The sequence below is a fragment of the Pelobates fuscus genome, chromosome 2 (genome assembly GCF_036172605.1).
Source record: "Pelobates fuscus isolate aPelFus1 chromosome 2, aPelFus1.pri, whole genome shotgun sequence".
Classification (NCBI taxonomy): Eukaryota; Metazoa; Chordata; class Amphibia; order Anura; family Pelobatidae; genus Pelobates; species Pelobates fuscus.
The window spans coordinates 279,211,169-279,238,203 of NC_086318.1; the positions used below are offsets into that span (position 1 = coordinate 279,211,169).

Here is a 27,035-nt window from a genome sequence, read left to right on the forward strand (position 1 = left end):
TGATGAAAGGAATCCATGAGTGCCGGTAATTTTTTGATTTATTTATATATATATATATATATAATAATATATATAATATAATATAATATATATATTCCCTGACAAGTATATGATGCTTATCCTGATAAATGTTTGGTGGACAAACTGAAACATTGATCTTTTTATAGTAAGCAATAAATGCTAAGTTTTATTGGATTAGAAAGACCTTGGAGTGCTGTCTTATATTGGATATATATCAATATGTAAATATGACACCCCCATGGGAAAATAAAGTACACCCTCTTTGAATTCTATGGTTTTACATATCAGGATATAACAATCATCTGTTCCTTAGCAAGTTGTAAAATTTGGTAAATTCAACCTCTGATGAACTGCAGCACATGACACATTTCATCGTGTCATGATTTATTTAACAAAAATAAAAGTAGAGAAGTTATGTGTGAAAAGCGAAGTACACCCTTACTGCTTCCATGGGAATAGATACTAAGTAGAAGACGTGTGCTGCTAATCAAATGTTTTGATTAATTGAACACCAGCAAGCGTGACCTCCTTTGTAAACGCCAAAATTTTAGCAGTTTGCTTATTGGAGCATTCAGTGAAGACAAGTACTTTAGCAATGATCTTAGAGAAACAGTTGCTGCTGCCCATCAAACTGGGAAGAGTTATAAGGCAATTTCCAAACAATTTAAAGTTTATCATTGTAAAGTGAGAAAGATTATTAAAAAGTGGAAATCATTCATGATCGTTGCAATCTTGTCAAGAGTTGACATCGGGCCGCAGGGTAGTATTCCCACATAACGACCCCAAACACACTTTCAAGACGACCACTGCCTTGCTAAAGAATCTGAAGGTAAAGGTGATGGACTGGCCAAGCATGTCTACAGACCTAAACCCTATTGAGCATTTGTGAGGCATCCTCAAATGGAAAGCGAGGGAGCGCAAGATCTCTAACATCCACCAGCTCCGTGATGTAGTCATGGAGGAGTAGAAGAGGACTCCAGTGGCAGCCTGTGAAGCTCCATATTGGGCTGCACTTGTTTCTGGAGCATGGCTCCGATGTCTCAATGGTAAAACAGAGGGTTCGGCTTTTGGAAGTGCCGTTCCATTGCAGGCTGTTCAGGTTCTGGCTGTGGTCATGCAGGCTCCCAGTGATCATAAACATGTGTGGTGTAGGCCCCAGGCCTGCGTCTCCGCTTGGACACGTGTTTAGTGAGAAAGAAGGGCATCAATTGGTGAGGGTAAAGCTCTAGAATCTTTTGGAGGATCTTTGAATGTCCGATTCTGTGAGTGGACGCAGATATGGGTGAGGCTGTTGGCGATCGGCCGGAGCTGTCTAAGATGACGTCCGTGCAGCTCCGGTGCTCAAATTATACACTAAACAAAATTATAAATGCAACACCTTTGTTTTTGCCCCCATTTTTCATAAGCTGAACTCAAAGATCTAAGACATTTTTTCTATGTACACAAAAGACCTAGTTCTCTCAAATATTCACAAATCTGTCCAAATTTGTGTTAGTTAGCACTTCTCCTTTGCCAAGATAATCCATCCACCTCACAGGTGTGGCATATCAAGATGCTGATTAGACAGCATGATTATTGAAAAGGTGTGCCTTCGGCTGGCCACAATACAAAGGCCACTCTAAAATGTGCAGTTTTATCACACAGCACAATGCCACAGATGTCGCAAGTTTTTCGGGGAGCGTGCAATTGGCATGCTGACTGCAGGAATGTCCACCAGAGCTGTTGCCCGTAAATTGAATGTTCATTTTTCTACCATAAGCCGTCTCCAAAGGAGTATCAGAGAATTTGGCAGTACATCCAACTGGCCTCACAACCACAGACCACGTCTAACCACACCAGCCCAGGACTTCCCCATCCAACATCTGCACCTCCAAGATCTGAGACCAGGCACAGCTGCTGCAACAATCTGTTTGCATAACCAAATAATTTCTGCACAAACTGTCAGAAACTGTCTCAGGGAAGCTCATCTGCATGAGATACCGTCACGAGATCCTGAGGCCCATTGTTGTGCCATTCATCCATGAAAATCACCTCATGTTGCAGCATGATAATGCATGGCCCCATGTTGCAAGGATTTGTACACAATTCCTGGAAGATGGAAAAAAAAAATCCCAGTTCTTGCATGGCCAGCATACTCACCGGACATGTCACCCATTGAGCATGTTTGGGATGCTTTGGATCGGCGTATACGACAGCGCGTCCCAGGTCCTGCCAATATCCAACAACTTCGCACAGCCATTAACGAGGAGTGGACCAATATTCACCAGGCCACAATCAACAACCTGATCAACTCAATGCGAAGGAGATATGTTGCACTGCATGAGGCAAGTGGTGGTCACACCAGACACTGACTGGTTTTCGGACCCCCTGCCCCCAATACAGTAAAACTACACATTTTAGAGTGACCTTTTATTGTGGTTAGCCTAAGGCCCACCTTTGCAATAATCATGCTGTCTAATCAGCATCTTGATATGCCATAACTGTGAGGTGGATGGATTATCTCAGCAGAGAAGTGCTCACTAACACAGATTTAGACAGATTTGTGAACAATATTTGAAAGAAATAGACCTTTTGTGTACATAGAAAAAGTCTTAGAACCTTGAGTTCAACTCATGTAAAATGGGGGCAAAAGCATTCATAAATTTGTTCAGTGTATTTTATTAAAGTGACAGTATCATTTTTTTTAATTGCATCTGCAGTTGCGTTCCAAATACATTTTCTCCCGAGATCATTACACTGTGTGTTGAGTTATTTTGAGGGGACAGCAAATTTGCACTGTTATACAGACTGTACACTTACTACTTTACATTATCACATAGTGTCATTTCTTCAGTGTTGTCGCATGAATAGATATAATAAAATATTTACAAAAATGTGAGGGGTGTACTCAGTTTTGTGAGATACTGCATTTGCCAATGTTTTGTAATAACTAATGCAGTATGTGGACCTTTTCACAGATGAACCAGAAGGCATTGCCATACGTTGGCACCATAGCTGAACCCTTAGAGGTACTGGTCAGTTGTATGTAAAATCTCCTCAAAAGAAACATTGTTTAGTTTCAGAGATAATCTCAACAGTTCAAGTAGGAAATCAGTACGGTACTTTACCGGTTCAGATGACATGGTCAGGACCTTGTCCATCGCCTTAATCCCCTCCTATTGTGATATCAACGTGTGACCAAGATAATCCCCATAGCAGGCTTTTGCAACACCCTAAATCTCCCACAGACGTCCTGTCCACCATATCTCTTACAGAGGTAGGTCACAGTTGTTTTTAAATCTGCCAAGCCACACCAAGTCTGGTTCCAAAAGGCCTCTCTTAGCAGAGACTAAAGGTCTTCCTGGTGGATGGTGGAGGTTCTTTTAGATTTTTGTTAGTGTGTGTATAACGCAAAAAATCTTTTTTTTTTTTTTTTTTTTTTTTTTTATACTATTAAGTTAAAAAGATCCTGAAAAAATAGCATATACCTGTACCCCTTTTTATAATGATTCTCTGTTCACCGGTATAGATATGTAAAATGGAAAAGAAAAAAAATAATATAGCGCACTCTGTACTGTTAATAAAAGTAATAAAAGAAGATATACTCACAAGTGGAGAGCAAAAGAGGTTTTGCTTAGTCCAAACAGTGTGGGTGGCATATTCCCCACCAAGGAATTCAGAGAGAAAATTCTATGGATAAAATCTTCTGGATAACATGAGAAAGGTCCAAATTGAATACAAAACCCTAGTTTTATTGTGAACAAATAATACAATCATTATACAGGTTCTTGTTTTTCCCATATGTTACCTGGATGTGTTCCATGGTAACAGGTGGTGGTTTCAATGGTGATGGAAAGCTGGTTTCACGATGTTCACAGTGAGGATGGAGAGCCTCTATTTTGCGTTATCTGAGTTTGCCCAGGATATTTAAATGAGTAAAACCATTGCTGGTTGTCCTGAGGAAAATAAAGGTTTATGAACAAACATGTTGATGATGTAACCAAATGTAGTGAAGTTTTTGAAAGACTTTGGGAAAAGATGAGTGAATGGTCTCCTTCATTGTACATATACATATATATTTTCTATATTCTGAGGTATAGCATCATGATTTTTCCTTTGTTTTTATTGCATGTGAAATCTTAAGGTGCAGTTATATGCATTTTGTAATCTACATTATTAATTTTGTAATTATATCTTTAATAGCTGTGTAGACATTTGTGGTGCATCTTGCCCTTTTTTTTTTTTCTTATTCTTTTTAAATATAAATACGGTTTTATACTTCACTGGTTAGAGAGATACCAAACTGTGTAGTAGCTACCTTACTAGTGGTTGACCTCTGGGTGGCACTTACCGTCAGTTGTTTCTTATTTTTAAATTAAAACAGCGTCCCTATTGATTATCATTATTTTATTTTGATAGGTTTTGACTGGAACTTGGTTTTTAAATGGGATTACATGACACCAGAACAGAGACGGGCACGCCAAGGAAACCCAATAGCTCCAATTAAGTAAGTGTCTGCAGTAATAATTGGTAGCTGCTATTCAATAATTACCAGCTGGTTAATTATCAGCTGTTTCGGTTAGACTGTACGCAATGCATAGATTTCATAGATCTCAGTGTTTTCATCAGAGTCTAGAGGCATAGGGGTCGACCAATATTGTTTGTTTTTTTTTGTTTGTTTTTTTAGAGCCGATACAGATATTGATAATACAAGAGAATGGGGGATGGGTCTGCACCACTGTATACAACAGATAATAATAAGTCCAGTGGGATCTGTATCGTTGTGTCCAAAGTTCTACTTTATACGATATCCAGAAGATGTCAATGACATGGAAGATAGTCCAAGTGTATAAAAAATAGAATAATTCTTACTTACATTTGGCAGAGCTTAATCCAGCTCTGGTGTGAATGGCTTATAGCGGTATTATCCCCGCTTGCAAGATATACGGCAAGTGTCCTCTTCTATGTAGTGGCAGGTAACCAAGATGGAAATAAAAATGGAAACAATAATGGTGCAGTATGTTCCACACATGCGATAAAAAATATAATAGATGCACTCACATTCGGTAGAGCTTCCGCTAGTTCTAGGTTGTTAGGCGTGCAGCGGTAATTGGATATTTTTACTGTTTTTATATACTGTTAATAAAATAGATTTTGGTCCTTTTTACGTCTAAACCATCATCTTTTATTACTACCTGGCTTTTATATATATATTTTATACCGTATACTTCTTTTATTTTTTATTTCCTGGATATAATACTCCAAAGAATCCCAGGTGGGGATTATACCACCTACGCTGTTACATAGAGCAGTTAGTTTGCCCTATATATTGTGAGTATATTTTATTATTTTATTTTATCACCAAAGATTTTATTGAGAGCACTATCGCTGTTTTATCTTCTCTCCGAGCTATTGATATTCGTGTCAAGATCACTCATCCTATATCCTGCAAGCGGGGATTATACCGCTGCACGCCTAACAACCTAGAGCTAGCGGAAGCTCTACCGAATGTGAGTGTATCTATTATATTTTATATCTTTTATCGCATGTGTGGAACATACTGCACCATTATTGTTTCCATTTTTTTTTTTTTTAAATTCTTTATTTTGGTTGTGCAGGTGATTACAGGTTATTAACGGACGCCACAACAGCGTAATTCAAAGGTACAGTAGTTATGCAGTGGCGGAAAACTTTGCACATTTTTATGTTATGTAATGTACATTTTGTTTAACGAAACGGTTACGTTGTCAAGAAATGGTTAATTAGCGTAAAGTCTCACAAAACAATTGATGCATGTCGTTAAATACAGGCATTTGTATTATGCCTACTGATTTACATATATGGCTTAAACTTTGCCATTGAGACCGTTTAGTCGCTAAATCAGGAGTTGTTCAGAGAAGGCAATTATCAAGCTGTTAGCGGTTTGTAAATGGCATGCTGAGATGCTTAAACGTGCCGCTGGGTAAAGAGGCTGGGAGGTGAAGACAAATATACACTGAACCTAAGTTAGTTTTACAGCTTACAACCGGCTAAGCTCTGAGAGGGTTACGCTATTGCATCTATGCATTACAAGTTAAAACATTAGCATATATTGTTTCCATTTTTATTTCCAACTTGGTTACCTGCCACTACATAGAAGAGGACACTTGCCGTATATCCTGCAAGCGGGGATAATACCGCTATAAGCCATTCACACCAGAGCTGGATTAAGCTCTGCCAACTGTAAGTAAGGATTCTTCTATTTTTTATACAATTGGACTATCCTCCATGTCATTGACATCTTCTGGATATCGTATAAAGTAGAACTTTGGACACAACAATACAGATCCCATTGGACTTAATATTATTATCTGTTGTATACAGTGGCGCAGACCCATCCCCCATTCTCTTGTTTTGTCTTTTTACCTCCAGGGACATTAGAGGGAGTCCTTGTTTGGGACTGCTGCCTTTCTCATAAGAGCTGACTCTATTCCTTGTTGAGATATTGATAATCTGTTAACTTTTCAGGCCGACTGCCAATATTCTGTAACATTTACAGTTTTTTTGTTTTTTTTAAAAAAGAAACTATTGCTACACAAATCAACTGTTAACTGAACATGTTTATTATTTATTTTTTTTCAAATCTTTTTTTCTGTTAATGTAAATGCACAAAATATACATGCCGGTCAGGATTTTTTTATGTTAAGAATATGTATGTGTGTAGTGAATGCAGTGAGAGTATTTGATTAGTGAATGCAGTGTGTGTGTGTGTGTGTGTGTTTGTGTAGTCTGTGTACATAGTGGATGCAGTGTGTGTTTGTGTAGTGTGTGTATATAGTGAATGCAGTGTGTGTTTGTTTAGTGTGTGTATAGTAAATGCAGTGAGTGTTTGTGTAGGCATGTAATGTGTGTAAAAGACAACAGAGACATACTGCATACTCAAATACAAATGCTCTGTTCCATGGTATATTACCAAACTACATGCCTTTCTGCTCTCCACCGATCTATGGACGACCTGGATAACATAGGGAGATGAAATCATTTACGTATAAAAGGCCTCCCAGAGAGAGACCAGGAAGATCAGGCGGCCACTCTTAAAGAACTGTTCAATCTCATCCTGGATAAACCAGTTGACAGCCCAGTAATCTGTGACAGGGCACATAGGGCGCTGCGCCCGAGAGGGACACCGACAGATCAGCCGCAAGACACAATATGTTGGTTGCGTTATTTCACAGTCAAGGAGAGTGTACTGAGCGCACTGCAGCAGGCCTCACAGCCTCTACTATTTTACCTGTTGTGGTCCACCCTTCAAGCGAGATGAGTGCTGAGTCCTTTCACAGATCTTCTCCGAATGATAAACATCCGCTGCAGGTGGGGATTTCCCTTCGCCCTGATAGCCATATATAATGGTTCCTACCACACTCTATCTAATATGGCTAATGGGGCGATTTTCACCCGCACACTGAAATTATTTGAAGTACAAGTGACCGATTGGTATGATTCAATACAGCTCTCGATCCAGCAATCCTTTAATTCCCCCATCCTTCTAGATAACTTTTTGAATGTGGTTAAAAGCTTGCCACTGGATGAGAGCCCTGGTCTAGACGTTTTTTCCGCAAAATATTATTAAACTTTTGTGCACACCCTGACCAAACCATTTGTGTTGACATTAAACTCACTTACGTGTGACTCACCACTCACCGGGAAGTCATCAGTGGGCGACCATCCCTCCCCCGACACTACCAACCCCACGGGTGTACTGCCAAAAACCTGTGAGGTGGACCCACAGGACTTCGTCCCTGGACCTCCGCCTCCCAGCGGCACATTACCCCTACTTACTGTCGCCTCTGCGACCTGATCACACCTCCCACACCCCACACTCCTCCCCACTACCCCTCCCCTCCTTACACCTCCCACTCAGGGCCAGAAGGTGACCCGGTGGCATGGGTTCGCCCCCCCCCGCTCCCCACGCCCCTGGCGCGGGCAGAAGCGATGGCAACTCCATCAACCTCTACACGATAAACGCAAGGGGCCTCAACTCACCTCACAAACGAGCCAGAGCCCTGCGAGAGATTAGGGCACTGGGGATATCGGTGGCTTTCTTCCAGGAAACCCACTTCCACGCTCCCCAGGCCCCTAGATTCTCCAACAGATACTATCCCACGGGATACTTCGCCCACAACCCCCTGAACAAATCCAAGGGAGTGGCCATCCTGCTCTCAGCAGACGTCCAATTCAAATTCGAAGCGGAGATACAAGACGCGGAAGGCAGGTACCTTTTCATCAAAGGGAATGTAGGCAACTCCAAAATCACTCTGGCAAATTTATACCTCCCGAACAAGGGCCAGAAACAATTCCTGTCCGCCGCCCTACGAACCCTGGAAACATTTGGAGAGGGCACCGTCATAATTGGAGGGGACTTCAACGCCCCCCTGGACCCCAGAGTCGACACGTCGAAAGGCGTCTCCACGATCCCGGACCATGTCCTCCGAGGCATGAGATCCCTCCTCTCCGAGCATCTACTAGCGGACTGCTGGCGCATTCTCCACAATACGGAAAGGGACTACACATACTACTCAGCACCACACAGCTCCTATTCGAGATTAGACTACTTCTTCATACAACACAGGAACCTAGACACGCTGAGATCTGCCCGCATTGCACCCATAACCTGGTCCGATCACGCACCACTAATCCTCGCCATCGATGACCCCAGACCCTACAAACCGCAATGGACGTGGAAGCTAAACGAATCCCTCCTGGAAGACCCAATCATCCAAACGGAAATACGCACCGCTTTGGAACACTACTTCCTCACCAACAAACCACCTGACTGTACACTACCCATCATCTGGGAAGCGCATAAATGCGTCATCAGGGGCATTCTCATCAAGCACGGCACCCGCCTGAAGCGACAACGCGCACAAGAAATCTCACACCTCATCGACCGAGTGACCCAACTTGAAACACGACACAAACGCTCCCTTGACGACGCTACCTACAAACAACTCCTGGACGCCAAAGCAGATCTAAACACGCGCCTCACATCTAAGATTACATTCCAGTTTCAGCTCACGAAGAAAACATTCTATGAATATGGGAACAAGAGCGGCAAACTGCTAGCCAGAGCGCTGAGAGCAAGGAGGCAAAAGAGCCATGTCCAACGGATCGCACTGAGGGGACAATCACTGCTCACGCCGAAAACCATCGCGGAGGGGTTCAGACAATATTACTCCTCACTATATAACCTGCCCGCAAACCCCTCACGCCAGACCGAAACGGCGAAGACCTTCGAGGCTCGCCAGAAGGCATATATCACACAACACATGACAACTAAACTCCCGCCCGAAACCGTCGCTGCCCTGGAGGAAGACATCACGAGCGCAGAAGTATGCTTGGCCATCAAAAAAGCCAAGCAGGGAAAGAGTCCTGGCCCGGACGGTTTTACGGCAAAATACTACAAGATGTTCGCGGACGTTCTTACCCCACACTTGCTCAACCTCTTCAACTCCATCCAAAATGGAGGCTCATTAGACCCCGCCTCGCTCCGAGCCCACGTAGTGGTAATACCAAAAGAAGGGAAGGACCCGTCCTCCTGTGCCAGTTACCGCCCGATCTCTTTGCTGAACACCGACCTCAAATTGTTCGCCAAGATTCTGGCTCTTCGCCTCCAACCGCTACTGCCAGACCTGATCCACCCTGACCAGGTGGGATTCGTGGAGGGCAGAGAGGCCAGAGACAACACCACCAAGGCACTCAACCTGATCCACGCAGCAAAGCAGGGTCCCTTGCCCGCCCTACTGATCTCAACGGACGCGGAGAAGGCCTTCGACAGGGTCGATTGGTCCTTCCTGCGGTCCACACTGGCACACCTCGGATTAGGACAGCACATGATGGCCTGGATATCGGCCCTGTACGCCAACCCAACAGCCAGAGTACAGGTGAACGGACTCCTCTCAGACCCGTTTGAGATAAAAAACGGCACGAGACAAGGCTGTCCGTTATCACCGTTGCTCTTTGTCCTCAGTCTGGAGCCGTTCCTCAACGCCATTAGAGCTCAACCTGGCATCTCCGGAATTGGAGGCAGATGGGGAGTCAGCAAAGTCTCCGCATATGCGGATGACCTCCTGTTTACCATCACCAACCCACGGCACTCTCTCAGAGAACTGCTGCAGCAATTCGACACGTATGGCACCTTGTCAAACCTAAAAATCAACTACACTAAATCTGAGATTCTCAATGTGGGATGCCCCCAAGCGCTGGTTACCAGCTTGCAGAATGACTTCCCCTTCCGCTGGTGCACAGAGGCGATCAAATACCTGGGGACATGGCTATCGGCGGACCCTACGGACACCTTCCGCATCAACTTCCCCCCCCTCCTGGAACGAATCACAAAAGACCTGAATGCCTGGCACCTCCCCCATATCACATGGCTGGGCAGGATCAGTGTACTCAAGATGAATATTCTCCCACGTCTCCTATACCTCCTACAGACCCTACCAGTACATATCCCCAAATCCTTTTTTGCACAAGTCCGAAAAACAATGACAGAATACGTGTGGCACCGTAAAAAAGCGAGACTGAACTTTGCCACTCTCACCAAACCCAAACTGCATGGGGGCCTAGGCTTACCAGACCTGACAAAATACCGACAGGCGATACACCTCCAACGACTGATTGAATGGACACACAACCCAAAAGACAAACTGTGGATCCCGATAGAGGCGAGCTTCTCGCAAACTCCCCTCCCTCTCCTCCCGTGGCTACCGAAAGCGACGCAAGGCGAATTGCCAAAACAACATCCAACGCTGAACGTCACAATGACCATCTGGAGGAGACTGGCTCTACAAAAGGACATGGCTCCGGAGCTCTCACCTCTCTGCCCTGTATCGCACAACCCACGACTCCCTCCGGCGGAGGATCCCCGCTACATTACAGCGCTGGGACTACCAACCCCCTGCAGGTTGAAGGACGTGTACAAACAGGGCGCAATCACAACCCTGAGAGAACTGGTCCCGAACAACCCGCACACCTGGTCGCTCCTCTTCAAATACCATCAACTGAAGAGGTTCCTGCAGACCACGCCAGGACTGGACTCAGCGACCCGAGCACTCACCGCCTTTGAGATGATGTGCACGAACCCCCCGAGCCCACCGCACGCAATATCGTTACTATACCGCACACAGATTACACCATCCACCGATGCACCTCTCCCTTATTTCACTAAATACTGGGAAAGGGATCTAGGACACACACTCCCTGCGGAACAATGGACCACAGTGTTCACACTCATACATAAAGCATCCATAGCCACCAAATTCCAGGAAACAGGATATAAAATGCTCTCGCACTGGTACAGGACACCCGAGAAACTATCCATAATAACAGATGCCTGCGAACCCGAATGCTGGAGGTGCGGGAGGGAACTGGGATCCCTCTTCCATATCTGGTGGACCTGCCCACACATCAAACCCTATTGGTCGGCGATTCACGCTGTCATGGTGACCATAACGGACGCAAACATACAACTCACACCGGAAACCTACCTACTCCAACTAACCTCAATCCCCACACCTAAATTCAAGAGATCAGTGATACCACATCTCCTAAACGCGGCGCGTAGTCTTATCCCGACACACTGGAAACAACCCACGGCCCCGACGCTGAGAGAGTGGCTAACCAGAGTGGAGGACATCAGACAGATCGAGGAGCTGATCCTCTCAGCGGCCGGACGTATACAGCGCTACCACGACACCTGGTACCACTGGCTAAGATGGCTCGCCTCCCCCTCCGGGACCGGAGGAGACACGCAACCCCCGGGATCAAATACGAGGCCCCCCCTGCCGGAGGGCCCAGACAGGAGCGACGGAACATCGGAGGCAGTCCCGACGGAAGGACGGATCCGAAATGAGCACGCCGATGCCGGGCCCAGGGACGGGGGGAGCTGGGACGCGGACACAGGCCCGGGAGTCCGAAGCCCACACCCCACCTCTCACACCCAGGCACACCCAAACTAATTCCTGGTCACCCCCCGCCATCGCTACCTCCCCTTCACTCCCCCCCTACTACCCCTGACCGCACGTCACCCCCTGCCAGAGTGACAACGCTGAGCACAAGAACCACCTGTGACACCTGACACACAAGACTTCTCCCTCGCACACCTGACTGAGGCCGACACAAGCCACACGCCAGGTAACGAAAGGGGGCCCTGTCAGGGAAGCAAAGCAAACACACACTACAGAACCCCGGCGACAGACCCCTTACCACACACCACGGACCAACCTGCTACCTGAGGTCCCCAATACCCATGACTCCACGCTACAGGCGACTGTAACTGAAGGGATACCTCGACCCACATCTCCCTGCTGCCCACAGGCCGCCCTCCCTCCTCCAGAGCAGACCCCGTGTTCCAAACACGGAACATCAGAACACCACATACCCCACCTTATGGGGCATCACCCACCGCAACAAACCTCTATCACACACCATACCGCACCAATACCCACTCCTACGCAGATGACATCCTCACCACAAGCAGTCAGTGGCAAACAGACGTCGGACCCTATACATACACTGCAAGGTGACATACTATTGTAAATCCTCAAATGAGCGTCAGCCCCGAATGTCACAGACATAGTAATACCCTCTGTATGACTCACTGTAACATGCAATTGCAAAGTCTACTGCTACTTGGGAGGCACATGATAGCCTTCATTAATGTATATACAACTTACGCAAAAACAGGCAGCGCTCCTCATTATACGTAATTGCTACAAGCTCACTAGATAATAAGCTTCTGGTCCTTATCCTTATCCTCGCTACTTCCGAGCTAAACTCATCAATGTTTCTATGAACCAAGCAACTCACTAAACTATGTACAAGTTTCTTTCCTACCACAAATATGCTCGTACACTTGTAACCAATGCGCTTGTTAAGGCTGTTGTGGCCATACAAGAAATGTTGTGATCTTTCATGCACCATAAAAATAAACTCACTTACGCAGTCCAAGACACTACCAGTTGTGGCGCTCAAAGGACACATCACCCTCATCCCAAAACCAGGGAAAGACCCCTCAGAATGTGGGAACTATAGTCCCTCATCAATATCGATTTAAAAAATCTTTACAAAGATTTGGGACACCCGCCTCAGACCACTGGACACTTTGATTCACCCCAACCAAGTGGGATTTGTCGCAATGCGAGAAGGCAAAAACAAAACAACACAGCCAAAGTAATTAATTTAATACACGGCACACACATCCACTACCCAAAGCCTGATCCTCAGTATCGACGCCGAAAAAAACATTCAATTTGGGTTAATTGGATGCTTCTGCTTGAGATGTTGAGGAGGCTGGGATTTGACCCCAACTGGCTAAAGTATACTCCAAGCCATTCGCCAGAATCAGAACCAATGGCCAGCTCTACAGCCATACTAATCTTAAAACCCTTCCTACAGAGAATTATTGACCATCCAAAAATTAGGGGACTACAGGTGGGAAAAAAGGAATATAAGGTGTCCGCTTTCACAGACGACCTGCTATTCACTCTCAGAACAGACCCTCAAACAGACCCTACATAACCTGATTGAAGAGATCACTCTCTAATCGTTTATCCAACTCCAGTTAGAACCCTCGCTTCTCAAAGAGCTACAATCCTCATACCCCTTCCAATGGGCAGTCTCCTTGGTCAAGTACTTGGGAGTACACCTACTGCAAAACCTAACTCGACTGTATGACTTAAACTTCCCACCTCTGATAAAATCCATAACCGGAGATACTAAAACCTGGAACAAACCAGCAATTTGGGTGGCTATGCTGGATGCACATTTTGAAAATGAACGTGCTCCCCAAACTGTTATACCTCATGCAAACACTGCCAATAGCTCTCCCAGCCTTTCTTCACAATAGTGAAAATACTGTTCACTTCTTACATATGGGCCAACAAACACCCCCGGTTCTCCCACAAGCTCCTGACACAACACATTGTCCAGGGTGGACTGAACCTCCCTGATATAGAATCTTATCACAAGGCCATTATACTCACAAGAATATACGGATGGTTGATTCACAAACCTACCAACAATTGGAACAAATGTCCTGCCATCCCCCCCTCTTTACAATCCTCTGGCACAAATCTGGTTTGGCACTTGTAGACCTAGTCCACGCCTCTCATGCCACTGTCCAGCCCACACTGAGAAGCTGGAATCAGATAAGGAAGTAACCACACATCTCTTACTGATACCGGAGAAACTGACTGAAGCCAAGCACAGAGAGATGGACACAGGTTTCTTCAGGAAGGAAGAGATTCTTTATTCGATTCACCGAACGGGACTCAAAGGGACTAATGTCACCAAAATACAACAAGATCTGATCCCCGACAATAGTGTAGGTTCCTTATATAGGCATGTAACTCCACCCATAATTAGCTCCACCCACACATACTCTTACCCAATCAATCGAACAATAACTAACTTCCTGTTTGACCACAATGGAGGAGGGGAATACTACATCCGGTATTCTCGCACATGCTCCGTACACTACTGATTGCATCTTTGCCACGTGCAACCAACCGACCGATACACCAGTATATGCACGTACACATGCCACGTGGTAATCTCTGCCTACTATAATTTATTTTTACCGAGATTCCACCACATTACCACCCATCCCCGCTGTATCCTTTGACACAAAACCCATTCTTCCCTCCGGGCTGCCATGCTAGGCCATTCTTGAGCTTCCATGACTCTCCATATCTACAATTTGGGACTATCCTATATGACGGCGGTATTAAACCCCTAACAGAAATACTTCAGAACACGCAATTAAACACCGTGCATCAATTTAGGTTCCACCAACTCACTTCATATCCTCAACACCGGACCTAGCACAGGGACATAGACCTAGCACACTCTAGGAAAAGATTTGCTCTAACCACAACATCAAGACAAAACCCCCATTCACGTTCTATAAGCTCATTCAATAGGACAATGGGAGGAGGAGCTCAGCCTCTCAATAACTGTAGAGGACTTGAAGCAAATTTTTTTCCAACCTATTTAAATCCTCTATCAGTAACAGTACACATTAAGTTAACTATAAGAGACTCTCAAGATGGCATTACACCCCAACAAGACTACGTAGGTTCTTCCCTGGTACACCTGACATGTGCTGGAGATGTCTCAACTCTAGGGGTACACCAGGCCATATATGGTGGCTTTGCCCAGTAATAATTGAAATTCTTCACATGATGACCGGCATACAAATACCGAAGGCACCTGAAACTGTTATTCCTTCTATATCATACCCCTCTGTAGAAGCCCCAGCATACACCACTAAATTACCTTCTCACGGCAGTCAACTTACTCATCCCACTTGCTGGACACATTCTTCGGCCCCATCCATTAGGGAATAGATCCAAAAAGTGGAATTGGTGAGACAAATACAGTTTTTACACCTCAAACTGGGAACCATGGCTTATATTTATGCAATCCTCACCAGGATGAGAGCCATTGGACACACTTGGCAACGCACACCGACACATGTTAAGGATTGTGTAGCGGAGGGCAGTATTGAAGTCCACGATCTCCGCAGGTATCACAGGTAAATCCACAGTCAGCCCTGAAAAGTAAGGCAATATCCCAATCCTCCCAATAACCGGACGAAACACAGTTTGGGAGTCAACTAACTGGCTTTATTCACAGGCTTGTATATTTATACAGTTCCCCATGCAAGGGGTTTCCTGACAGAAGTTTTAGGGGATTTCTCCCACAATGCAGTGTAATTCTCCCAGGGTGCATTGCTACACGAGAGGGATACTTCCACTAAAAATGGACGATTACGTGGATTATCCCCTCGTGTAGCAAAACTGACAATTCACATTAAAATCCTTTTTATAAGCTTTATACGGTACATTTAAATAACCGAACGTCCGGTAGATAGCTGGGGGCTGAGCGCATCTTTTGAGGGAATACCGCTCAGTTCCCAGCTGAACTGACCGAACGCCGCAACAAATACAGTTATATATGGAAGTTCCCTTCAATCTGCCGATTGCACTTGGGGGAACGATCCTACCGAACACCGGGCTCCCGAACGGTCTGGAAGTCCAGCGGTGTTCGTGTCATTGAGTAGCCGATTTCGGTTCCAGGCGCTCGACGACCAAACACCGCTGAAGAATAGATGATCCAAGATGGCCGACCGCTGCATGGTCGGTAGCCGAACGACGGCCACCTAGGAGAGCCTCTAATTACCAATTGCAACATTGTTGCAATTGGTTAACAAGCGCCACACGCCTCTAAGTGTGTGGTCTATCAGGGGAGCCCGCATTCGTTCCACGAACAGCACGGATAGCCGCTGTTCGTCGAACGAAGTACTTGCATGCTGGTAGCTTACGGCTGCCAGCATGCGAACCACCATATTACAGTATACACACAGCAAAATACACACAACACATAATACAGCCTACAGACAACCTTTCTACATTATTGTCCAGAAGTGGCTAGGTTTGCCACAGATTGAAGTTGTAAATCTACCTGTTATATGTTGTTCGCCTAACTGTTTCTGTATCTCATGACAGGCCACATGAGCATTCCTCAGTGCATGTATTCTGACTCTGAATTTGTTTTGTTTGTAACAAAGAGTTATACTAATAAAATTCTTTAAAATAAAATTAAAAAAAAATATTGTCTAGGTCGTACATTGGGCATATTGTTTTACTCAGAATAATTTGAGCATAATTTGGGGAGTTTATGACAGTGATACATATCTAGTGTAAGAAATACCCAGCAAAAATGCAACATGTGTGTAAAACTACAAATTTTGACATAAAATGTTAACAAGTACACCATTTAAGATATCCTGGAATTGTCTTCTTTGTCAAATGGAAGCACTTTGTGGGGTTATTTGAACAGTCAAATAGCGATAATACCCCAAAAGGAGACATAGGCCCATCAATTCCATCTATGAAATTTCTAACTAAAGAAACTTATCCCCTTAAGGACCAAACTTCTGGAATAAAAGGGAATCATGACATGTCACACATGTTTTTCTTTTTTTTTTGGCTACTTAACTTACAAGACAAACATACCACCTTCTAAAATTGTTTCACATATTGACATTTTATTTTAGTCCTTGTATTTTGTGACCTGTAACTATCAAAATAAGCTGAAATCCTATACATATTATGTACTCTATGAATCAAGACACAAAAATTAGTTTATTTTTAATTACTTTTCCTAAGCTGGACATATTATGCACATGCTATTATTTAATAAAGGTAAAAAAAAAAAGCCACCCACCCCCCCACCTTTTTTTTTTTTTATAATAAATGATCATTTCTAATTGTATATGTGACATTGAATTAAAGCCCTTTTTGTCCTTCAAAAAAAAAAAAAAAACGTATATAATATGTGTTGGTGCAATAAATGAGAGAGATGCAAATTGCAGTTGAACACAAACCGCAAAAACAATTGTGTCCTTAAGGGTAAGACAAGCTTCTGAAGCTGTGTCCTTAAGGGGTTAACACAGACTCAAGATAGGAGTAGTATAGCACCACACATACTTTCTGGTATTGGGAGGATCAAACCATGGCGTGCTATGGAGCCAATGATTCTTTGTGGCAACTAGTGGTGTCCTTTATTGAGCTTTTTATACTAATGCCTCTTCCCTTGGTGTCCCACATTTCCTAATTGTACCCTCTTCTTCCAGCTCTCGTCTCCTGCTGTTAATGCACACTACATGTTGGCTCCATCCACTTGAAGTTTCCAATAGTCACTATCCAACTCCAAACAAAACTTTATATAAAATGTGTTTTGTCAATTACAAAGTCCATATTCTAGTTGGTCTAAGCACTAAGGGAACACTTGTAGGGTCAGGAGTACCTGACCCTATAGTGTTAGAAATGCAGTTTAGGCCCTTTGCCTCCCCCCCCCCTCTAAAATTCTTAAAACTTGCCTTTATTCCAGTATGAGAATTGATGATCTCAGCCAATGTAATGCTTTTCCATAGGAACACATTGGATTAGCCGTCAATAATTATGATCTAAGCCAAGGAGTTGGAGCAGGGACAGGCCAAACGCTGCCTTGGCCAATCACCAACTTCTCATTGAATCTCTAGGAGGAATGTTCAGTGTGTCCATGCAGAGCGTGGAGACACTGAATGTCAGTGCTGCACAACCCAGGAAGCACTTGTAGTGGCTGTCTAAGTTACTGCCACTGGAGATGTCTTGTAGCGGAGTAGAGGTATTATCCAAGGTATCTCCGCTGGTAGACAGGAAAGGCAATCCAAGACAGGTACAAGACAGGTAGCATAGTTACAATCCCTTCCCTCCAAGAACTAGACGACACATAGCTTGGAGGTCAACTGACTTTTTATTCACACACTCACAATATTTATGGGATTTCCCATGCAAAGGGTTTCCCTACAGACAATTCAGGGGTGAGGAGATAGGGGACTACGTGGGGGACTGAACAAGAGGGACATTTCTCCCATAATACACTGCTGCACGAGAGGGACACTCCCACCAGCATATACTATTAAGTGGATAATCCCCTCGTGCAGCAGAAGCAAGATTTTACATTAAAATACATAAATGGAATATTGTTCGTCAGATTTGGACGAACGGGTGTTCGGCAGATAGCTGGGGTCGGAGCGCACATTCCCTGAAAGTGCCGCTCCGATCCCAGCTTAAATAACCGAACGCCGCATAAAATACACATATTTTCTAAGTTCCCCTCAAACTACCGAAGGATTCCATAGAAACCTAATACCGAAAGACCGGGGCTCCCGAACGGCTTGGAAGTCCAGCGGTATTCGTGCCGCCGAGCAGCCAATTTTAGTTCCAGGCGCTCGACGACCATATACCGCTGGGCTAACACAGGATCCAAGATGGCTGACCGCCGCATGGTCGGTAGCCGAACGACGGCCACCCTGAATCCTCTTAATTTACTGTTTGCAACAATGTTGCAATCTTTAACGAGAGCCACACAACCTGAAGGTGGTCTCCATCCGGCAGTTTGTTCGTTTCACGAACAGAGATGGAAATCACTGTCCGTGGAACGATTACCTGAATGCCGACAGGTTTTTATGCCGCCAGCATACAAACTCTATAGACATGCAATACATTACACCCGCGTACCCTTGGTTCTTAAAGTGGTACGTACATGTTAAAGGAAATTACAGTTTTACAAATGGCTGCTGCTGCCACATGTCTCTAGGCAGCAATGTAAACAGGGCCGGTGCAATGATTTCTGGCTACACAGGCGAAGAAACATTTTGTTAGAGTGCCTGGATTCTCTTTCTGCTACTGGTATCTATTCCTTTGGGCTAGTGCTGGCCCATGGTTGAGTTTTAGAACCTTTACTTCACGTGAATTGATTGTGGTTCTTATTTCAATTTTTGCAATAGAACACAACAGGAACATAAATGTTAAAGTAAACAATTAAAAGAAAGAACAAGAAATAAGAGATCCTGTCACTGGACTCCAGAATCCACCTTAAAACGAACTGAGCCTCTCCTATAAACATTGGTTCTTCAATGAAAAACAGTCTTGATTACCATATCCCCCTTCCTTCTGTTTCTGGAGTAAATTGGTGTGAATTGTCTCGATTCACCCTTCCCCTGATCTTTCAATCCTCCCCTCGGCGTCCTCCCTGTCTACTTAACTCTACATCCTCATTCCTTCTTATCAAACACTCGTATCTATTCCCAATATCTTTGTTTGACTTACGTACTAACATGTAAGACTTCATTCATGTTTTGTGCAGTTTCCCAATTACTTGGCTTATGGTTGGCGGAATAGTCACTTGCCACTTTAGTTAACTGACAATCTAGTTGCTAATAAAACATGTATAACCAGTATCAACTCCGCTCTTCCTATGAACACATACACAGTAAAAATGTTGCAGGGTTCATGGGAATTGTGACATTTTTGAATTCCCTGATAGGGGCCTGGACCTCTTTCCAGTATTCAAATAACATCAAATAACCCAAAAGCAGTGTAGCAGGGTACCCTTAATTTGGAGGCATCTCCTACATAGAAAAAAGCATTGGCCAATTTGTGGTCATCTTATAATGCATCTCCCATTGGATTAAACATCTGGATAAGTATCAGGACCTCGCTCCCACACTCACCTACCTCGTGCTCCCATACCACGTCTCTCTCTATCACTACACAAGGACGCCGTGTCGGAGCAGACCCTCTCTGGCAGTGTGGTCGACTCAACCACCCACGCCGACCACTCTCGTTCATGCAAACGGCACCTCTGTTTGTGCGACCGCCACTTACCTGATACAGAAAGCAGAACTCCATGCGTACAAACGCTACCTATGTTCGTACACTCCCACATATCCTTACGTCGGCTTCAGCTCCGTGTGCCCAATGTTCAAAACTACGTCTTCCAGCAACAGTCATTCCATATGACACGTATACACGTCCCCTCCCAGCCTTTACTCTGCATGTCGGCAGACGCTACTTGTGCGCCGACTACTACATTTCCCAAGGTTCCCACCAGCAATCACGGAAATCACATAATTGTCTTCAATCGATTATATTATCTCATCCAAACCTCATTTTTTATATTAAATTTTAGTATAATGCCCACATATTATTACGCTTCCAAGCAAAAGGTTGTTTTAAATTGTTTTTCTGTTATAAGTATTCTGATTGTCTGACCCCAGTTTTGGTGCAATTTTTAATAATTTGTACCCTTATTTAGACCTATACTGCCAGGTATTATGTTCTATTCCATTTTTAAGAAGCCATGAAACGTGTTGTGGGTATTTTAGATTGCATATTTTAGCCTACTAAAGATTTTTTGGTCACTTTACCTGTGCCAATTATCTTTTTTACACACGTATATTTATTTTATTTGTTACCTGCATTTTAACATCCTGTACTCCAAGAAATCCTAGGTGGGGATCATACCAGTTAACCTTTTCCTCTCTTATATATTTTAATATTACTGTTTTATCCAGTGAGCACTATTAGTTGTCTCCTTTTACCCTTCTCTTGAGTGTTGGACATACCCCTGACAGAAGAAGCCTACTGCATATCCCATAAGCGGGGATTGTACCGCTTTACGCCCTTCATACTAGAGCTAGCTATAGCTCTATTATATGTGAGTTACATCTTTTTGATATCTATTATATATTGGACTGTACATATTACACTATTTGGTTCTCTATATGCTTTGTCATTTGATATGAGTGGATATGCCCGGATAAGGACAGTGAGGATATTGTTCCCGATCAAGCACTTTATACACTATCTGATCTGAGTAACATCATTCCAGTTAAGACTTTTATTTTGACTATTTCTCATCTTGATTATCTAAAGTTATAAGCCTTTGGCGCAGCCCTTATTTCTTTTTTTTATAATTGTCTTTGTATTTTAAGGGTTTTTGAGGGATTCCCTATTTTGGGTTGCTGCCCAAGTTGTTATCATTGCTTCACTGAGCATTATTTTTCTCCAGGTTCTCTTTTCATGTAACCTACCGGCGAGGATCCAAGAATCAAAAGGTAGATGCCCTTTCAAGAATTTTTGCCCCAGAGGAAACACGTCCCACAAACGAAGAAACAATATTAAACCCTCAACATTTTCTGGGTATCATGGCCACTATTGTGAAATACATCAGGGCCACTGCACTACTGCTATGCCTCTGTCTCCAGAAGGGTTCTCAATTTCGCATGGAACCCTTTAGCGTCCGCATATTGCAACATTTCCACGACGCTCCAATATTTGGTCATAGTGGACAAGAAAAGACCATACTTGCCATCCAACAATATTTCTGGTGGCCTACCCTTAACAGGACGTAATAGACTACGTGAGTACCTGTACCACCTGTGCCGGAGCAACGACACTTGCCATAAAAACAGCAGGTCTATTGCAACCTCTACCTGATACTATAGTCAACATATAAAAGCAAGAAAGACAGGTCCCCCAGCCTTCTTTCTTGCTTTTATTTGAACTTGCCATTAAAAATAAATAAATCTGAGCACTTTTTAATAATAAAACTTACCTCCGTTCCAACGCCGAGCTCCCCGCCAGGCCATGCCCCCTTTTTCGTCAAAATGACGAAATCACAGGGCCCAATGAGAAGCATCATCACAATGCACGGCTTCATGCTGCACCAAACGCGTTCTTCATAGAGCGGCATTGAATGCCGCCCTATGAAGAAACTCATTGCTCAACCGCGCATGTGCGCGGAATGCGCGTTCGCGAGCTGAGCTATCTATCTATTTGTATCTATCTCTTTCTAGCTAGATTTATCTATTTATTTTTATCTATCTATATATATATATATACATATTTCTATTTCTATCTATATCTATTTCTATCTATTTTATCTATCTATGTTTTTATCTATCTATCTATCTATCTATCTATCTATATCTGTTCCTTTCTATCTATTTCTTTCTAGCTATATCTATCTATTTCTTTCTATATAATGGAAGATGTATTCATACTTAACGTGATTTTCTTTTCCTGGTCATATGCCATGGCACAACATTGGGTAGCTCCTTCCTATCCCCATAGGACATGAATAATAATTTAGCCGTATAAGTACCACCTCCTACCTCTCCTTCCCCAGTCATGTTTTTCAGCAATAGCCCCGGGTGGGACACTTGTGCTGCCGTGGCATATGACCAGGAAAAGAAAAGTACGGTAAGTATGAATAAATTTTCAATTTTCCTGGCCATATCCATGGCAGCACAACATTGGGTAATACCCAAGCAATAAACCAGGGAAGGAAGAAGACAGACTCGAAAATTTTGAATGCAAAGTGTATTAACATCATTAACAAGTGACAAACAGAAAAATCATGCATCAGATACAGACATAACTGATTTAGCAAATTGATTTGATAGACCTGCTCTGACATCAATTTGGTAGCTCCTAATGAAAGTATTGGTGGAATACCATGTGGCCGCCTTACAAATGAGTTCAGGATAGACATTCACTGCGGCTGCCCGGGAAGATGAGAAGGCCCTAGTGGAATAGGCTTTAAGACCCCACAGGGACCGGATATCCAGAAGATTGTTAAGCCAGTATAATAGCTGCCACTATCCACCTGCTAATGGTAGATTTAGGGGCTTGTGAACCTTTTTTTACAACCGCTATGAAGGACCAAGAGACTTTGATAAGTGCGCCAAGCGGCAGTCCTCTCAATATATATATATGAAGGCATCTCACTAGGTCCAGAGATAAAAGGTCAGTTGAATTCTCACTTTCTTGGAATTCAGACTTCAGAGATGGAAGAACAATATCTTTGATGTGAAAAGCGGATGTGACTTTAGGTCTAAATTCAGGAACAGTACAAAGGATAACTCTGTCCTTGTGAAAGACCATAAAGGGTTCTTTAATGGATAGGGCGTGGAGCTCCAAAACTCTCCTGCCGGACGCTAGGGCAATCAGCAAAGCCGTCTTGATAGAGAGAACATACAGAGGAATTGATTCAAAGGGTTCAAAGGGCTACCATTTCAAGGTGTTCAGAACCAAAGGGAGATTCCAGGATGGAACAAATGGCTTAATTGGAGGTTTAATTTTAAGGACTCCTTTAATGAATCTGATAACATCTGAGTCCAATGCCCATCTATGATTGGTTAGAGCTGATGAGGCTGAGACGTGCACCTTAAGAGTATTGTAACTCAGACCTTTAGCAAGTCCAGACTGCAGGAACTCCAAAATATCCGTGGAAGAGGGATTCTGCAGATCAATGTTTTTAGGAAGAGCCCAGGCGGAAAAAAAAAACTTCCCACACTCTATAATAGGTGGCTGAAGTGGAATGCTTACGTGCCTTCAGCATAGTGTCTATTACGGCCTGGGAGAATCCTTTGTTCACAAGCCTGTTCCTTTCAGTCTTCATGCCATGAGATTGAGTGAAACAGGATTTGGATGCAATACTTGACCCTGGAACAGTAGATCCAGAGCTCTGGGGAGTGGTAGAGGAGATTCTACAGTAAGACTTTAAAGCAGGGGAAACCAAGGTCTTTGAGGCCAATAAGGCGCTATCAGGATGAGAGATACCTGCTCTGTTCTCATCCTCCTCATGATTGGGAAGATCAGTGGAAATGGGGGAACGCATACCCTATTTTATATCTCCAGGGACTGGATAAAGCGTCTCTTCCCAGTGCCAGATGGTCTTCTTTCGTGAAGAAGTTCTCCACTTTCCTGTTGACCCGAGTAGCTAGTAGGTCCACTTGTGGGAGACCCCACTTGTCTACAATCGTGCGGAATACTCTGTCCGATAGGGTCTATCCTGGATCTGCTGAGGAAATCTGCTAGTTGATTCAGTTTCCCTGGTAGATGGATGGCTGTAAGGTCTACCAGGTTCCTCTGTGTCAGGGTACCTGTGGTCTCTACCTCCGAAAGAGGTAGAGACTTAGCTGTTCCTCCATCCAGACGGTCTGATGGCTCCCTTCCCTGCGGTCTATCCGGTCATGCTAGGCCGGCCGCGAGGGAGTGACTGCCTTTTACAGCATCTAGGCAGGAAGTAGTCATCAGGACACTCCCCCGGAACGACCTGTCAGTCAATTGCTGCAGGACCAATCAGGACGCCTCGGAGGCGTGGTTACTGCTTTGAACAGGGTATTTAACAGAGCTTCTTTCATTAGCTCATTGCCCTGTCGTGGTTCTAGCTTGTTCTAGTCACTCAGTGCTTGTGTTTTCTATTATCCCTTTTGGTTTTGACCCGGCTTGTTTACCTTACTCTGCTTATCTCTGTTACCCTTGATTCGGCTTGTCTCTCGCTTACCTGTCTTCTGTTACCCTCGACCTCGGCTTGTCTATGACCATTCTATAATGTACTACTTACGTTAGTCCGGCCATTCTAAGGTCCGGTATACGTATCTGGCTACTGTTTGTACTCTGCGTGTTGGATCCCTGTCCCGATCCTGACACTCTGAACCCACCACATCAGTTGCTTCATAATCTCCATCATTTTTACGCTCCTGGTACCTCCTTGGTGATTGACATAGGATACCACGGTGGTGTTGTCTGTTCTTATCTTTACCCATTGACCCTTGAGATGTACCGAAAAGTGTTTCAATGCTTTGAGGACTGACAGAAGTTCTAGCTGATTGGAATGCACATTGTTTGCCATGAAACTCCATTCTTCCTGTGCAAAGTCGTGGAGACAATGGGTGCCCCATCCCCATTGGCTGGCATCTGTTGTCACTGCTATCCATGTGATGTATCCTAGCGGAAAACCCCTGGATAGGTGTTCTTTGTTCAGCCACCAGATCAGAGAATGGTGTACAGCCAGGGATAACTTGATGGGTTGGAGCAGGTTCTTGGAGGAAAATTGCATCAGGAAATTGGCTTGAAATGGTCTCATCCTCCACTGTGCCCATCTGGTCAGTCCTATTGTGGAGGACATGGATCCGGGAAGGCTCATTACCGCCTTTGCAGGAGCAATACTGGATTTCAACATATTTCTTAATTGTTTCCTAAGTTTCAATATTCTTGCCAATGAAAGTTGGACAGTACCCATCAGAGTGTCGAAGTGAGCACCTAAATAAATCATAGATTGAGTTGGGTGGAGGTGGCTCTTCTTGGTGTTGATCTTCCAGCTGTGGGCTTGCAGAAACTGAATGCTGGTAATAGCTTGGGATGTCAGTGAATTTTCGTTGTTTCCTATGATCAGTATGTCATCCAAATAATGGTAGATAGCGATATTCTGTTTTCTCAGTTCTGCAATCAGAACTACCAATACTTTGGTGAACGTCCTCGGGGCTGTGCTTAGTCCAAACGGGAGGGCTCTGAACTGGAAAGTTCTGCATGTTTTTTCTGTATGAGACAGTATTGCTTTAAATAGAATCCATAAGCATAATTAATAATATTTATTTGGTTAAATAACTTTACATTCTACCAGAGAATTAAAGTACATATGAACATATGAAATTATATAAGCAGGTGTATAAAAAAAAGATGCACTTTGAAATAGAAGTCATACTTAAGATCACTTATTTACACATTTTTTCTTTTATTTTCCTTTATTTCCTTTCCAAATGTATATGAGCCTGAATAGGCTCTAATATGAACTAGTTAATCCCCCAATTGTGGACTACATTTCCCACAAGAAACAGACGGAAACCGGATATGACGCGCTAAAGCGCAAAACACTGTGAGCACTGTAGTGCCGAAAAACCCGGCAGTGACGCAACGGCTCTCCGGTCACGTCACGTGATACAAAGGATCATTCCGATTGGAGGAGGACTTTTTAGGCGGGATTTTGGACATTTAAAAAACAGAATACCAAGAAGACACCCACAAGCTGACTGAGGAAGCCATTTTTACCGGCGAAACGCGTTTTAGCTTTTAAAGTGGACTCAACATTTTTTCCAAACCACTAATATTTGAAAATATTTTGTTCTTATTTAATTTTTTATTTTCTAGAAATATTTTTACATTGATTTTTATATCCTTTGTAATACATTTCTTATTATATACAATCCACTGTATCCAGCACCAGTGATTCCAGGGAAGGGGCAGTGTCACCCCACAAATTGACACTAGGCCTACATACTTAGAGCCAGTTACCAAAAGGCTCTAAATAAGGTGAGCATTTTTAACCTACTATTTAAATTATGGAGATATTACAAAGAAAGCTACACTTAGTTCGATAATTCTGTGTCTTTTATACACTCTTTACCTTGGAGAGCGGGGTCGTGTGGTCTACCTTTAAAGACACAGACGTGCAGAAGTTTAGAGCCTAATCTACTTGAAAAGGCTCTAAAAAAATGTGAGTGTAGATATATCTGTTACTCACTAAATTCTTCACCACAATATTTAATATACTACACAATTATTTGTATATATTTCTGTTTTCAATTTATGTACACTGCATTGGATAATACAAAAGACAATTGTTTTTGAATCACAGGTAATCCACTGTGTTCTCACATTCAATACAGCGCTGCACTCTTAAAGATAGAAGACCCAAGGAGTGGCAACACCCATTGGGTCTGAAATCTTTTTTCTGTATCTTGGTGTTTATCTTTGTATGGTGGGTTGTGAGGAGTACCCATAGAGTGTATACAGCAGCTACAATTTACTGTCCACAAC

The 27,035-nt window shown here is 43.7% G+C and overlaps 1 protein-coding gene across 1 annotated transcript in view; it reads left to right on the top strand.

The window, feature by feature from the left end:
- GALNT2 (polypeptide N-acetylgalactosaminyltransferase 2) overlaps positions 1 to 27,035 on the top strand; it is a 777,588-nt gene that overhangs the window by 373,579 nt on the left and 376,974 nt on the right. Inside the window, exon 9 of the mRNA XM_063443402.1 lies at positions 4,420 to 4,507. Within this exon, the coding sequence (XP_063299472.1) occupies positions 4,420 to 4,507 (88 nt within the window). The remainder of the gene's footprint in view (positions 1 to 4,419; positions 4,508 to 27,035) is intronic.